General features: G+C 54.3%; 1 protein-coding gene across 2 annotated transcripts in view; it reads right to left on the reverse strand.

Moving 5' to 3' along the window:
- Positions 1-4328: 4328 nt before the first annotated feature.
- Slc9a1 (solute carrier family 9 member A1) overlaps positions 4329-15526 on the reverse strand; it is a 58188-nt gene continuing 46990 nt past the window's right edge. The window contains exons 1-11 of one of the 2 annotated variants that reach the window (XM_060379366.1): positions 14949-15136; positions 13054-13304; positions 11926-12143; positions 10178-10380; positions 8743-8832; positions 8276-8346; positions 8002-8175; positions 7668-7782; positions 7422-7523; positions 6650-6722; positions 4329-6104 (exon numbers count right to left, since the gene is read on the reverse strand). In XM_060379366.1, coding sequence (XP_060235349.1) covers positions 5764-6104; positions 6650-6722; positions 7422-7523; positions 7668-7782; positions 8002-8175; positions 8276-8346; positions 8743-8832; positions 10178-10380; positions 11926-12143; positions 13054-13100 — 1434 coding nt within the window. In that variant the 5' untranslated portion in view covers positions 13101-13304; positions 14949-15136 and the 3' untranslated portion in view covers positions 4329-5763. Of the gene's footprint in view, positions 6105-6649; positions 6723-7421; positions 7524-7667; positions 7783-8001; positions 8176-8275; positions 8347-8742; positions 8833-10177; positions 10381-11925; positions 12144-13053; positions 13305-14948; positions 15137-15526 lie in introns of those variants that run through there. The other variant, XM_021643788.2, reaches the window with a different exon arrangement.

The raw sequence follows: 15526 nt of genomic DNA on the forward strand, positions 1-15526 counted from the left end.
CTCCTTTATAAGTTGCCTGGGTCATGGTGTTTCTCCACAGCAGCAAAACAGCGACTGAGACAGTCCGCAAGGTCCAACTCGATTTCCGTGATCTCTGTGAGGTTGTGACTTCGCAGAGTCTTGGGGAAGACGGGCCCCGAGGCAGGTGCAGGCCGCAGAGGAGGCTGCCTGGTCACATGAGCATCATGAGAAGAGGCCACGGCAGAGAGAGAGGGTGGGTGGACCAGCTCTGATAGAAGGCTCGTGGTGCTACCTCCGGAAGAGCAGCCAGTGCTCTTAACCCCCGAGTCATCTCTCCAGCCCTTTAAAGTTTCTTTTTACACTGTTTATTCAGATTTTAAAATTATGGTCCGTGTGTGCCTGCGTGTGCCTGCATGCGCTTGTCACAGGACACGTTTCTGGATGCTCTTGTCCTCGCCTCCCTTCGAGATTTCTGCGGCACAGCTCTGGGCCAGCTCTTCCTGGGGATGCAGGACATCTGTCTGCCCTGGCGAGAGCTTTCTGTGCACTGTGTAAAGATTGTCTTTGCATATTCAAATGCTGATTCCCGCACCCGCAGAGAGCAGAGTACAGGCCGGACTTTGGTGGTGTTAGTCTTTGGCTGCATCATATATCGTAAGCACTCCCTCCCACACCTTCTGGATGATTTAATAAAGAGCTGAACAGCCAGCATCAGAGGCAGGCGAGGATAGGCAGGACTTCCAGCAGACACAGAAACTCCTGGGGAAAGAATCGGCTGGGGAAGCACAAAGAGTCGCCGGCCAGACCTGGCAGAATAAATGGTTCTGGGACTAAGATTGAGAGGTGACAGGCCGCTGGGCACAGTGGCGCACGCCTGTAATCCCAGCACTCTGGGAGGCAGAGGCAGGCAGATCTCTGTGAGCTCAGGGCCAGCCTGGTCTACAAAGTAAGTCTAGGACACCCAAGACTGCAGAAACCCTGTCTTAAAAAACCCGGGGGGGGGGGTGTTAACAGGCCACATGGCAGAAAGTAGATTAGTATAAAAAAAAAAGTAAAAAAAAAAAGTAGATTAGTATAAAGTAGACTATTTTAAGAGCTAGTTGGGGGAAAAGCCTAAGCTAAGGCCAAGCATTAAAAACCCGTGTCATTACTGGGAGCTGGAAGTCCAAGCAAGTCTGCTTATATTTGGCATCATCCAACGTTTTATATATCTGAACACAACAGAGGTCAACATAAAGTCCATCCTCCACCATACGAGTCCCAAGGATCAAATTCAAGCCATCAGGCTTGGTGACAAACGCCCTTACCCCTGGGTTATCTCACCAGCACTCCGCCTTATTTAAAGCAGGGTCTCACTGCGGCTGTCCTAGAACTCACTCTGTAGACCAGGCTGGCCTCAAACTCGGAGATCCTCCTGCCTCTGCCTCCCAAGTGCTGGGATTAAAGGGGTGCGCCGCCACCACCGGGCTCTTCCACTCAGGGACTCTCACTGAGACGGAGCTTGCAGATTCAGCTAGAATGGCTGGCCAGCGAGCCCCTGGGGTCCTCTTGTCTCCGCCTCCCCAGTGCTGCTGCTTACAGCAGCACACCTCTAGGATAGCTCCTGATGTGGATGCTGGGCATCTGAACATAGGTACACACACAAACTAGGAGACTTTTAAAATGGAGGGCTTTGAAGGTAAAGGGCAGACAGGAGCGCGTGCACACCGCCTGAGAACCATTGCCCTGGGGTGCCAGCTCCTTCCTGTTGGGAGGTTGGCATCCCTTTGTGAAGCAGCAGGTATCACCTCAGGGGTCCAAGAGTGTCCTGATGGCCCTGATTTATCTTCCCACCAGGTTGCTTCTGCCAGCATCATCATGTCTGGATCCCTCAGAATGTCTGTCATCGCCTACCTGCAGCCACCCGGAAGAGACCACCTGCAGTATTCTATAGACTGCCATGTTCTCCTGGGGAACCCCGCCACCGGCGGTCCTGACTGGAGAGAACACTGAGAGCTGGCTTCACCCTAAGTTGGGCCTCTGACGGGCAACGATGCTGCGCGTGCTTCAGATCGGTGGCCAGTATATGGTTGCGCTGTTGTCAGAGCCCAGAGTCAGAAGCTTGGGGAACAAGGGGGTATGTGTAGGAGGGTCTATTGCTCCAGGTTACCTACGGCAGGGATTTCTGCCTCGACCCCCTTGACTTGTGGTCATGCCCAACTCTGTGGGTGGCTTAGCCAAAGCCCATCAAATTGCATCAGCTAAAGGATAGTTTGGGCTATAAGAAGGAAACTAAGTTTTACTATACAGTAGTGATGGCTGAACTCGGGGGGTCACCAGGGGCCTCCCAATTCCCCCATGAGCCATAGCTGTGGGGGACTAGGTACCCAACATGACAGCAGTACCAAGGGAAAGGGGACACACGATAGTCACAGGTCCCTTCTCTCGGCTTCCAGCTCTGGAATTTGCTCTTCTTGAGACAGGCATGGTTATGTAGCCTCAGGCAGGCTGAAGCCAGCAGGTGAAAACCCCAAGGAACCATGGCAAGAACAGAAGAGCCGGACATGGTAGCACGTGTGTTAATCCCAGCACTCAAGAGGCTGAATCCTGATACAGTGAAACCTTCCCTGTATCAAAAAAGAAAGTACCACATAGGTCTCCTGAGAACAGCCAGAAAAGTGAAAGCCACTGAAGTTTTCTATTTTTGTGCTCTATTGGCCTAAGAAGCCCCAATGGTGGAATTTTTTAAAAGGCCTTTGTGTGTGACGTCAGGGGTCTTCAGTTGCTCTCTACCTTAATTTTTGAGTCAGGGTCTCTCTCTCTCTCAACGTGAAGGGCATCAATGGTGGTGGCTGGCCATCTGGCTCCAGGGATGACAGGAGGCAGTATGGCTGAGACTTTCCCCTGCTGAGGATGAGGGCGCTTTCCCTCCTGTCTTCCGAGGCAGGGTTTCTCTGTGTAGCCCTGGCACTCACTCTATAGACCAGGCTGCCCTCAGGGACCCACCTGCTTCTGCCTCCCAAGCGCTGGGTTTAAAAGCATGTACCACCAAGGCAAGATTGATTTATTTTACTCACGTATATGCGTATGCCTGTATGAGTTTAATGTGCATGTGTGTGCAGTGGCCAGAGGGCGCTGGATTCTCTGCAGCTGGAGTTGGGTTCTAACCCATGAGCCATCCAAGCCAGGAAAATCTGGGTGGAGATTATGACGTGCACACAGCTGTGCTGTCATGTGACCACAGCTGTAGCTGGTCAGCACCTTCTAGAAAGTTCTCTTCTCATCCTTTCAGCTCTAGAACCTTCGATTGCTGTTGCTATCCTTAAGACAGGGTCTGGCTCTGACCTTTTATTGCTGTTCCTACCTTTTTTTTTTTTTTGCTTTGTTTTGTTTTGGTTTTCCAAGACAGGGCTTCTCTGTGTAGCTTTGACTGTCCTGAACTCACTTTTGTTCACCAGGCTGGCCTCGAACTCAGAGATCCTGCTTCTGCTGGGATTAAAGGCGTGCACCACCACCTCCTGGCACTGTTGCTACCCTTGAGACAGGGTCTGGCCATGGAGCCCCAGGCTGGCCCCCTACTTCTGCCCTACTACTTCCTCATACTGGGATGGGGTAGGGGTCATGCTTTCCTGAAGTGAGCTCCACCATCCCTCATTCATCTCTGCCCACACCTTGGGCTCCTTCCAGCTGCTTCCTGCTGGGACGTCAATACAGGAATGGGGAGTGGTCCTTTCACATGGCCCCTCTGTCAAGGCCCACTTGCAACGTCCTAAGTCAAGTGAGCTCTGGATCCAGGCCCCAGGCGGGGCAGAGAGCCTCTTGGGCAGTACTGGTTCCTGTGTGCTGTGACCTCACTGACCTCTGGTGGTCATTTCCTGGAACTGCACCTCAGTTCCCACCTCTGCTTACACAGACCCTTTACTCCAACAGTGACAGAGCCTCTGCCCTGCCCTGAGGTAGAGCCCAACCATAAACTACAAGGTCCACCTTTCTCCCTCTGAGGAAACATGGACTGAAGGAACAGTTAATGACCCACCCTGGCCATTCTGGCCTGCATGTGTTAGGACTGTTAAATCTGGATAGCTCTGAGCTCTGAGCTCTTCAATTGGCCTCTGCAGGTTTCAGCCATGGAATAACACAGTCGGGAGTCTTCCTGACAGTGCCCTGCTGACTACGCTCACCATTTACACACTAGGGTTATCCAGCGGCGTGACCTGTGACCCGTGACCCGAGCACATTCTATTCCATCACTCTATCTTCAGAACCTGCACATAGTACCAACCACAATTGGCAGTTGATGGTGGCGGTGTTTCTGCGCCAATCTTTGAGCCTAGTTCCTGTGGCACCCGCCTTCTGGAAGTCTCTTCCTCCCAGGAAGCAGCCCCGACTCTTACCAAAAACTCACGTTGATTTATTAGAGTATGAAAAAGGTTCAGTTTCTTTGTACAGGCGGCAGAGCGGCAGCAGCTGCGGTGGCTTTGTACATGGTTGTCGTCAATATCACCTTGCATGGCAGCTCCTGCCCAAAACAGCACTTGCATGGAGAGGAGACAGCTGGGCCAAGCACCCACGGCCCCAGCCCCTGGGAGGGAGCCCTCTGACTATTGCGCGATCCTGGGGAGTGCTCAAGGGTTGGAGAGACACCCACGGGCCTTTTGCCCAGCCATGGTGGCGGTAGGGACTATCTGCCTGGGAGCAAAGGCCTCTAGGGGTCCAGTACTGTCTACTCGAGCAGCCCTGGCCAGGAGAGGACACCTCAGGGGAAGCCTTATTCTCCGGGGCTGGGCTTCACTGCAAGCTGGGTACGCAGGTGAGAGAGTGGTCTGGATAAGGGGTGGTGGTAGAGCAGGTCAACAGAGGTGAAAGCAGGCCAAGAGTCAGGTGGGTGCCAGGGGGCCCCTTGCTCATGAGCTTGAATCACGACAAGTTGGGCAGGGCCACATCTGAATCAGTGCCCTGGGCAGGAGCCCAGCCGGCAGAGGTTCAATTTAAGGGAAGGTGTTAGACAGGAGGAGGGGCAGGGGTGAGGCTCTGACTGGCATGGGGGTTTCAAAGGGTCTAAAAACAGGAATGCCTCTGTGCGAACAGAATCATACTTACGTGAAGGTGTGAAGGTGCAAATAAACAAAATGTAAAAAGCACTTTCTGGAGCCTTGGACAGTCCCCCTCCCCCCCCCCGCCTTAGCAGCCCCAGAAAGGCCCAGTGGCCCTCGTCACCAAGCCACTTCACTGTTGAAAGTGCCCCCCGGTTCCTGCAGAAGCTCAGAGATGCCCTCAGCCCGCAGCTCTGAGTGAGGACAGCTCAAGTGACTGGCCAGGGTACCACGGCTGGCAGGAGTAGTGTGGGTTTGCCATGGGTCACCCATTTGTCTCCCAGACACATGCCCGCTATCCTCTGATATAGGAGGGCGCAGTCAAGGCCAAGGAAGGTTCGGCTCCCTCCTTTCCTGGACCACAGTGGAGCCAGTGGCTCTTTGGTTAGAAATGATGATCAAAGATGGAAAGTTGGTCTGGATGAGGAGGGGGCTGGAGGGAAGGGAGGGCCTGGAGAAGCCCTAGTTCCAGTATGGATAAGCCTGGATCTAAAGATGGGGCAGGGCCTGCCTCAGTAGCCCAGCTGTTCTGCCAAATGGACTGGGAAGGCAGTTCTGGTGGAGGAGGACACTTCCCAGGAGGCAGGAGCAAGCCGTGCTGCAGTGGGGGCCGTGGGCCCAGCTGCCATGCGTAGGAAAGGGGGCTGACCCAATCCAGGTCAGGAGGCAAGGGGAGCTCCCAGCCCCCACTCTTGTTGGGAAAGTCTATGGGATACCCACCGGGCTGGCTCTACTGCCCTTTGGGAATGAAAGGCTCTCCCTCCCCAGGCTCAGGGTGAGGGCCTGGGTCACTGAGGCAGCGTTGTATTCTCTGGGAGCTGGGGCTGTCACTGGGTCCAGGGGTAAAGACATCGTCAGTGCCTGCAGATGAGGGCTCATTGCTCCGCATCATAATGATGCCATCATCATCTTCCTCTTCCTCCGGAGTCACCCTTGTTGGATCCCGGTTTAGCCCTAGGACTTTGCCCTTCAACTCCTCATTCACCAGGTCCACAGACTCGGGGGACTGTGGGGAGGCTGGGTCGATGGTGATAACAGGCAGATCGGCTTTGGGCTCATAGGCCAGCGGGTCTGTGGATTGAGCAGAGCATCGACAGGGTCAGCCCCGGAGCCCTGGTTGGCGAGGGCCGCACCTCGAGGGCCCGTTCAGCTGTACTGTCTATGGGCTTCTCGGTGTTGTTCATACGGGCCTGAGGGACCCCTCTGTTACCAGCTGCCATCAGCTGGTTGCTCTCCTTGGAACAGGGGTTCCCACTGGTGTACCACAGGTTAAGAAATAGGGCTTCTTCCTGGGTCAAGACTTGTGGGCCTAGGCCTGCAAGAAGGCCTGCCCTTGTTCCTCTTTGTGGACTGCAGGCTTCTCCCTCCCTGCCAGGTGCTCTGGGTCATGGCTCCAGCACAGCCCTCATCCTGAGTCCTACTGGCAGCATGTTTGTGGCTGGGTTTGACAGCAGGGCTACGCTGCCCTCTATGAGCACCCAGCCCTCCCCATGTGAACACGGCCCATGGCTTGAGAAAAGGTCATCATGGGAGAAAGTCTGTCTTCCTCTTTGACTCTCTGAAGCCTTTCCCCGGCACAGAAGACCCAGACAGAGAGCCCTTCTTTAGCCCTTTACCTGAGCCTATGCGGGCCCGCGACATGGTGGGTGAGTCGAGCTTGTGGGCCGGCACCGTCAGGTAGTTGGTGATCTGATAGAGAGTGGACAGGGTGAGTGTGGCAGCGGCCTGGCAGAAGTCCTCAGAAAGACACCAAGGCAGTAGTTCCTCCAGGGGCTTTCCCTCTGCCTGTGCCAGCACCCACACTGGCATTTCGGGACCTTTGCAAACTTGTCCCAGGCTCTCAGTAAGCTGTGCCACCTTCCTGGGCACTCAGACAGATCTACCCTGCTCTAGCCTTGCTTCCAGCCCACAGCTCACCCCAAGATTAAAACAAAAACCAGAACAACAAGAACCACCAACCCTGGGTGGCATACCTAAGTCCTGTCTGGCCCCCGGGCATGGCAAGCCCAACACATCCCAAGTGAGCTCAGCTCCCTGCCTTTCACCAAACCTTGTTCCTTTCCTGGGCCCTCCACAGCCTCTACCAGCCCCGGTATGTTACTTTCCACCCCAGCGGCCCCACCTCAAACTGCTATCCCACTCACCAAATCTCACTAGTTCCAGTTCCCTGTGTCCCTCGGGCTCACTCCTTTCTCTCTCTCCCTGACCCCCCCCCCCAAGAAAGCCTCACACCATTAATAAACCTCCCAGTCTCTTTCTAAAACAGCTCGCTGTGTGGCCCCCAGAGAAGCTGGGCAGAGCTGAGGTGCCCTTGGTGAGCGAGCAGGGAGAGGAACCATGGGTCACATGGTCCCCAGCACCGAGAAAGGCAGGCCCTGCCTGACACACCTTCTGTTCCAGCTGGCGGGCCTTCTGCCTTCGGAGCAGCATCTGATTCCAGGCTTCCTCGTAGGGGTCGGCCACCAGCGTGTGTCTGTTATAGGACCGCAGCTGAGGGAAGAACAGCCATCAGGGGAGGGCTCAGAAGCTGGGTCGGAAAGCCAGGGCCAGGGAGGCAGGCAGAGGACGCAGAGCAGGTGGTGAGGGTGCACACAGAGAACAGTGACGAAGGGCCAGGCTGGGGCAGGGCCTCACCCGCTGCCGGGTCTTCTGCAGGTTGCTCCTCAGGATCTTACGGATCTCCTCCTCCTTGTCCTTGGACAGTGCCGGCAAGATGCGCTCTGAAGTCGCAGACTTGGGGTGGATGTTCCTAGGACGACAGAACACAGGTTAGGTCTCCATTTTGGCAGTAGGCCACGATGTGGGGTGGCTCAGAGGTGGGCGACCAAAGTTCTTAGTATGGCTTCAAGGACCTGAAACTGAACTTGACTAGCTAGACAACAGCATAGCCCTGGTGGTCGTCCTAGCCTGGGGCTGAGGGAGCCAGCGTGGGGTGCAGGCGCTGCCCAGACTGGCCAATGGCACTCACTGCATGGAGACAGTTGAGACGGCGGATGGGATCTTGCCCATGCCTCCACTTTCCACCAGCTCGATGGCCTGCTTCATCTCCATCTTGTGGTAGAAGGCGATGAGCTGGGGCTCTTTGGAGCGCTCCCCAGCTATCAGACACTTCTTCACGTACTTCTTATTAAAGCGGTTGAGCCTGTGGGGGAGGGAAGTGGGTGGGGCATGAGAAGAGGCCCAGGCCCCCAAGGACCCTTAACTGTCCTCTCCACCCTCCTTCCCACCAGACCTTCACCTACTTGTCCTTCCAGTGATGGTGGCCGTAGTGACCACAGATGTCCTCGATGCCTGTCAGAAGGTGGTCCAGGAACTGAAATGGGCCCAGGGCTAGGTCAAGCCTTACCTTTGGGCTCCTTCCATACCCTACCCATCTTCACCCCGACTGTGGCTCTGCTTAGCCTGGTCCTGGTGCCAGGAGTACCCAGGAGGTGGTGCCTTCCCCTCACGTACCCTCAAGCCCAGGCCATACTTTGGTGAGCCCCCTTCTCTGAACCCTAACGACAGGCTGGCTTCAACTAGAGGCAGGGATGGCATACCAGCCCCTTGAGCTCCCACGTGCTCACACCACGCTTTCCCTTCAGCTAGAGCCTGGTAGGGCTCTAAGTGGTGAGGAGAGCGCCTAGCACTCGGACAAGGGAAGGAGGGCTTAAGGCCTAGCTCCACGGGCCTTCTCCTGCAACCCAAGACCCAGCTCAGCCTTCAGTACCTGTGTGTGGATCTCTTCGTTGATGGAACGCTTTGTTTCTTGCTTTTTCTTCACAGCCAACAGGTCTACCAGGGGCCGGATGGTCATACCCTGGAGGGCAGGTGAGAATCAGAAATTTTGGTCTTGCTACCCTGGCAGGGAGGCTGAGGGACCTCCTTTCTCCCTGAGGGCCCCTCTGCTTTGAGGTTCTCAGTCTCTCAGGACTGAGGATCGATAACTCGCCCCCTCAGCATGTAGATAAAGGCAGGCCTCTAAAGCCCACTTCCTCCTCACAGCTCAGCCAGCAGAACAAGACTCACTGCCCATCTGGCCAAGGCCTGGGTTCAGATGTGAGCTCTGCCCTGCATCTGTTCTGCAGCCCCAGGGAGTCAGGCCTGCAGACAAAGAGCTGCCTCTGCTCAGCCACATTTCACTAGTATTTGTGCTTCAGTATCTGCAATATCCCTGAAAGATGGATCTTTAAAATGTTCACATTTTACAACTGAGGACACTGAGTAGTAGAGGTCGTGACCCCTAAGGGCCCACAGGAGCGGCAGAGCCAGAGTCAGGCTGGCTCGAGAGGATCACCACCTTCAGTGAAAGTCATTGAACACACGCAACAGCAAAGTCGAGGTAAAGCAGTGTTTCTGAGGACAGAGCGAGGCAAGAACGCAAAGAGGGGCTCTCCTGTAAAGGCAGAAGTGGAACCCCATTTCAAAAGTCCTCTCCATAGCTTTTTCTCATGAGAAGGCAAAGGTGTGTTCCGTCTAGTACCACAAGGACTAATTAATGTCCAGGGAAGATAGAAGGTGGAAGAGAAAGAAGGCCCAACAGTTTCTTGACTTCCAGGCCGGTCAGCTACAGGGGTGCAGAGTGCACGTCCCGCAGGTGCCTCTCTTGGGGAGGTGGAGATAGACGGGGCGGAACTCTGATAAGCCTGGGTCACTTAAATGCCCAGAAGTCCCTGGCTAGCATGGAAGGACTCCTGGGGAATCACCCAGCCCATCCTCCTCACTCCACAAATGGGAAATGAGACGCAGACAGGTATACCTCCCCAAGAAACACAGCCAATGGATCGTTAGGCTGCTCTGGGCCTTAGGCTTCCTGACTCGGGAGACTGTCCAGCTGCCTATACTGTGCTGCTGGAGACGTCAAACCATGAACTCACTCAGCCCTACCATGAGCCGCGCAGTAAGATCTTGGGCCTGACAAGATCACTTCATTGGCTTTACTGAGGCTGGGTAGCACTGGTCACTTCACATACTGACCATTGACTTCACAATGTCACATCAGCACAACTGAGAACTGAGGCCCCAAAGGGGGATGGCTTGCCCAAAGTCATGTGGCAAGCTAGTGACAGGGTACCCACAGCCCTTTTCATGCAACATATTTTCCTCTTTCCACCACAAAAGTCTGGGTTCCCAAGGCAGGGGCCTGCCCACCCCGGGCCCAGCACCTGCACAAAGACTGTGAAGAAGATGACAGTGATGATGGCAGTGAGAAACAGGTCACACATGGGGAAGTGCTTCTTGTCCAGGAGATAGCCCAGGGAGAAGGCGATGGCCCCTCGTAGGCCCCCGTAGGCGATGATGAACTGGTCCTTGGGGGTCAGCTTGACAATGCGGAACTTGTTGATGAACCAGGTCAGGCCCAGCACACCTGCCAGGGCACAGGTGGAGGAAAGAGAGCTCAGACTGTGCAGGAAGCCCCTTCCCCCCAGCTCACTCCTTTCCTGGGTCCCCCAACCTGCATTTATTCTGAAGAGACTGACCTCTAGGGGCTACAGGTCAAGGAATAGGAGGAAACAACAGAGTGGTAACAAGTCGCCACTTATTAAAACGGGTGGGAAATAATTATCCTGTTATCTCTACTTTTCAATAGATGGAAACTGTCCATAATAAAACATTAGTTCAAAATGCAGGCCGAGAGGGATGCTTGCCCTGAATGCATGAGGCCCTAGGTTTGGTCCCCAGCATTACAACACATGCAAACAAAACCTGCTCACCAACAGCAAAAATCCTACAAAACCTCAGGGCAGCTCACACCTGTAATTCCAGCACTCAGGAGGCTGAGGTAGTAGAGTTCTAGGCCAGCCTGGTCTGTATATTGACATCCTGTCGTAAACGAACAAACAACCTCAAACAAACAAAAAGACTAAAAAAATGTGGAAAGCGACAGTGGAAGACACATGTAGACCTCTGGCTTACACACACACACACACACACACACACACACACACACACACACACACACAATATCATACAAAGGGACCCAAGTAAATGTGACAGAAACCACGACCTGGCTCACACCACAGAGAAAAGGGAGCAAGATATAAAAAGAAAGAGGCTGGAGAGATGGCTCAGTATTCCCAGCAACCACATGGTGGCTCACAAGCATGTATAATGAGCTCTGGTGCCCTCTTCTGGTGTGCAGGCAGAACACTGTATACAGAATAAATAAATCTTAAAAAAAAAAAGATACAGAAAGAAGCGGTGGCGTGGCCACTGAGGTGAGGACAGTCAGTCGTGTGGGATGGGGCTCAAAGACCTAGTGTATCTCACAGGTGGCACTGGCCTGGCAGCTTTGGGCATATGTGCCATGACGACAGAGTGCTTGGCTCAGGGCCACAGGCTGGGTTTTGAGGATCTGAGAAAGCCACTAGGCTTTGGGAGGGTCTTAAGGCCCTTCACCATGTCTCACCGTGACATCGTCCAGAGTGTCTCCACACGCATATGAGCATAGGGCTTCTCTCCCCTCAGTGGTCTCAAACAATGTCAGCATTGCAGAGAAGAAACGAGAGCACCCAGGAGCCGTTCAGCAGGGGCACCCTGCACTAAACGCACCTCACTAGCCCCTCCACACTCCATGTTACAGACACTCCGCAGCGCGGCCCTCAGGACGCTGTACTGGGCACTCACAGCCTTTCTCTTCTAGATGCTGTACTCCACAACACAGTCCAGGCAGTGCTGAGTGTCACACACATGACAGCCCGGCTCCTCTACACATCACCACACATGCACAAGCAGTACCACACACACCCCACTGTCCAGCTCTTAGAAACACCAACACACTCACACACCCCACAACCTGGCCTCACACTGTATTGCACATACCTACTCCAAAGCCTGGCTCCTCCCTACAGTCACACAGATGTACGCCTCACACATACACACTCTCCGCCCTTGGTCTGGGTCGGGCCCTTACCCAGTACCCGGGCGATGAGGCAGAAGAGCAGGGTGCTGATGACAAAGGTCCAGTTCCACTGGTGGGAGCCAGCCACTGTGGAGACGCCAAGGAAGATGAAGATGAGGGTCTCACTGACGCTGCTCCACATCTTTAGGAAGTACTTGATGGTGGTGTGTGACTTGTGGGAGATGTTGGCCTCCACATAGGGGCGCATCACCACTCCTGAGGCGATGAGTCTTGGGGAGAAGAACAGGGTTCAGGGCTAAGTTGTATGCACTGTTTACAGGTTGGCAGCACCTGCCTGCTGGGCAACTTGTAAGCACCAAACACCCACTGTTTTTCCTTGATCCTCACACCAAGTATGCAGGGCCAGCAGACTCTTGCATTTTGCAGACAAAAGACAGGAGTTTTGGAAAATAAAGTTACCCCAATTGTCCTACTGAGGTGGTGGCAATGCAACAAACTAAATCTGCTCAACTCTAACCTTTACTCTTCTCCAGGCCACACTGCATCTGCCCATTGACAGCCAGGGACACACTCTGGTCTCTCGGGTTTATTCCTTCCAAGTATGCTGCTCCCAATACACAGGGTCCCTCTAGGGAGCTTTACAGGCTCCTTCTCTACTGCCCAGAGTCCCCCAGTTTAGATGCCTCTGTGCATCTGCTCTCCTTGCATCTCACTGACTCTTTTCATGGCCCACTTCACACTGAACAGAGACCTTGGGGCCTCTACGACTCAGGGTTGGAAAGATGCCTGGTAAGCCCTTTCTGGAGCGCCTGTGAGGGGCCAGCTGAGGGGCAAGCTTCCATCTTGGGACTCCCTTTAAGAAAAAGGGAGGAAGAAGCAGGACTGAGACCTAAAACTTTGAGGCCAGGGCTTCCTACGGCAGCACCAGATTCTGCTTCCTGTGCTTGAGGCTGGCCTCAGGTTGCTTTTGTCTCAATTGCCTCCAATCTTCAGATTCCCGGATCCTAGAGTCTAATGGAAGCGGTTTCCTACTGGAGGCCTCTGACGACCTGCAATGGCATGCAGGCCTGGAGCCCAGAGCTCAGGTGCTGGGGAGCCCCTTGGTGACCACGGAGATCTGGGGAGTCCAAACTAGGTAGCCACCCTACCACAGCCGGCACTTGCCATGCCCAGACTCACGCCATGATTCCTGACAGGTGGAAGAGCTCAGCTGACAGGTAAGCCATGTAGCTGTAGAGGAAGACGAAGAGCGGCTCGATGACCCGGATGTGGGAGGTGAACCTTGAGGTGAAGGCCGCGATGACCCCGTAGACCACACCCACAAACACCCCACCGAGGGCCACTACGAAGAAGCTCAGGAAGCCGAGGAAGATGTCTGAGATGCCCACAGATTCATAGCTGGCGAACTCCTCAAAGAGGTGATAGAGGACCTGGAGAAGGCATGCAGGCTGGTGGGCAGGAGGGCCAGGTCCTGGCCTCATGGCTTCCTGGGATGGGCCCGTGCTTATCTCATCCCTCTATAATAGCCATGAACACAGACCACATGACAGCAGAGAAACCCAAGTGCTGAGTAAGTGTGTAGAACACGGCCTTGGGGCTAGGGAGCTTGCTAGAGGGGCAGCCTGGAGGCCTGCAGCGCACCCTGCCGGTAGCGAACATGAACTCTTAGAGCTGGGCGGCCATGCTGCAATCCTCTGCACACATGGTCCACGTTAGGCTTCCTGTGCTTCAGCTTTCCATAAGGTGGGGAAAAATGGAGTGTCTCTCCTTTGGCACAAAGCAGGGACATTCACGTGGTGATACAGGATAGGACCTGTTACCCTCTGAAGACTCATGAGTCCAGGTACCATGTGACCTGGGATCCACCAAGTGGGACTGAGAAAGATTTAAACAAGCTGTCTGGGTAGTTGCAATGATCAGCCAAGCTTGGGTGCTGTGGGGCTGGAGACCCATTCCCAACCCTGGAATGGGAAACTGTTTGCATATGGCCATCATGTTCTTTTTTAGTATGCAAACCAATATCCCTTTGCTAGAAGGAGGCTCAGACTTAGTAACACACCAGAGGGGCCAGCTGAGGGGCAGGACTAGGCCCAGAACTTGTTTCCTCAGTCTTTGGGTGTTGTTCTGAGGGACTGGCATCAAGTCCAGCCCTACCAGCCCCGCCAGGAAGCTGCTGGGGAGCTTCCAGGCCGTGAGGGAAGGAGAAGCAGACAGGAGAGCCCAGGCAAAGCCGCACGATCTGGGCGAGCACACGCGTTCCAAGTTCAAGAAAAGGCCCAGCTGGCTGGGCAGTGGGGAAGCACTCCTTTGATACCAGCACTCTGGAGGCGGAGGCAGAGGCAGGCAGGTCTCTGAGTTCAAGGCCAGCCTCGTTTACAGAGCTAGTTTCAGGATAGCCAAGGCTATACAGAGAACCCTGTCTCAATAACAAAAAAAGAGAGAAAAGAGAGAAAGAAAGGAGGGAGAAAAAGAGAGAGAGAGGGAAAGAGAGAGAGAGAGGGCTCAACTTGGGCCTGGCAGAGTAGATGCTAGGCCCTGGGTGGCCCCCGTACTGCCTGGTGGATCACAGCCATTTGGGAGACAGGACGGGCCCCAGCAGCAGTGTGCCCTGCCCTGGGCTAACTTCCCTCCTTGCTCAAGGTCTGCCACATGGGTCCCTGGAACACCACCACGGCCAGGTCCTCCTCTCTAGCCTGCGGTTATTGTCAGTGGTGGGACAAGTGAAAAAGAGAAGTAATGCGGTGTAGGCCTGAGTATGTGTGTGGCGGGTCCATATGGACCCCGGCAGCATCACTCTTCAGCTACAAGAGCCTCCAACTGCCTCCATTTCAGGTAAGAGTGTTACTGTCTAGTTGTTTGTTTGGTCATTTTTACATAGCTACAGTTATCTGGGAAGAAGACCCTCAGCTGAGAAAATATCTCTTTCAAACAGCCTGTCACCAACACTAAGAGGCTTAAGAGGCTGATGAAGGAAGACCCGGCGTCTCCGGACAGGCGGGCCTGGGTTGTACAACAAAGCAGGCTGAGCAAGGCAATAAGCAGCACTCCTCCACCGTTTCTGCTTCATTTCCTACCTCCAGGTTCCTGCCTTGAGGTCCTGCCCTGACTTCCCTCAGTGATGGGGCATGACGTGACTGTAAGTTGAAATAAACCCTTTTGGGCTGGAGAGACGGCTCAGAGGTTAAGAGCACTGGTTGTTCTTCCAGAGGTCCTGAGTTCAATTCCCAGCAACCACACGGTGGCTCATGACACTCTATAGTGAGATCTGGTGCCCTCTTCTGGTGCGCAGGCACAATGCTGTATAAATAATAAATAAATAAATCTTAAAAAGAAAAGAAATACACCTTTTTCCGCCTCAAGTCGCTTTTGGTCGTGGTGTTTTACTGCAGCAACGGAACCCCTAACAAAGCCACAGAGTCACTGTGGGAACCAGATAAGGTAAGATGCATGCAGACTGGCAGCACCTGAACGCCAGCCGTGAGACCACGCCTGTCACCACCATCAGGAGACGGCCGAGATCTACACACCCAGATCTGAGTTACCAACTTGAGGCAGGCACAACCACTGTCTCCAGTGTCACCTGAATGCATACTGAGCCTCAGCTGGGGAGGGTTCCATTAGGGACCACACTTCAGGTGCACACAACAAGCTC

This window comes from Meriones unguiculatus, chromosome 3 (genome assembly GCF_030254825.1).
Source record: "Meriones unguiculatus strain TT.TT164.6M chromosome 3, Bangor_MerUng_6.1, whole genome shotgun sequence".
Taxonomy (NCBI): domain Eukaryota; kingdom Metazoa; phylum Chordata; class Mammalia; order Rodentia; family Muridae; genus Meriones; species Meriones unguiculatus.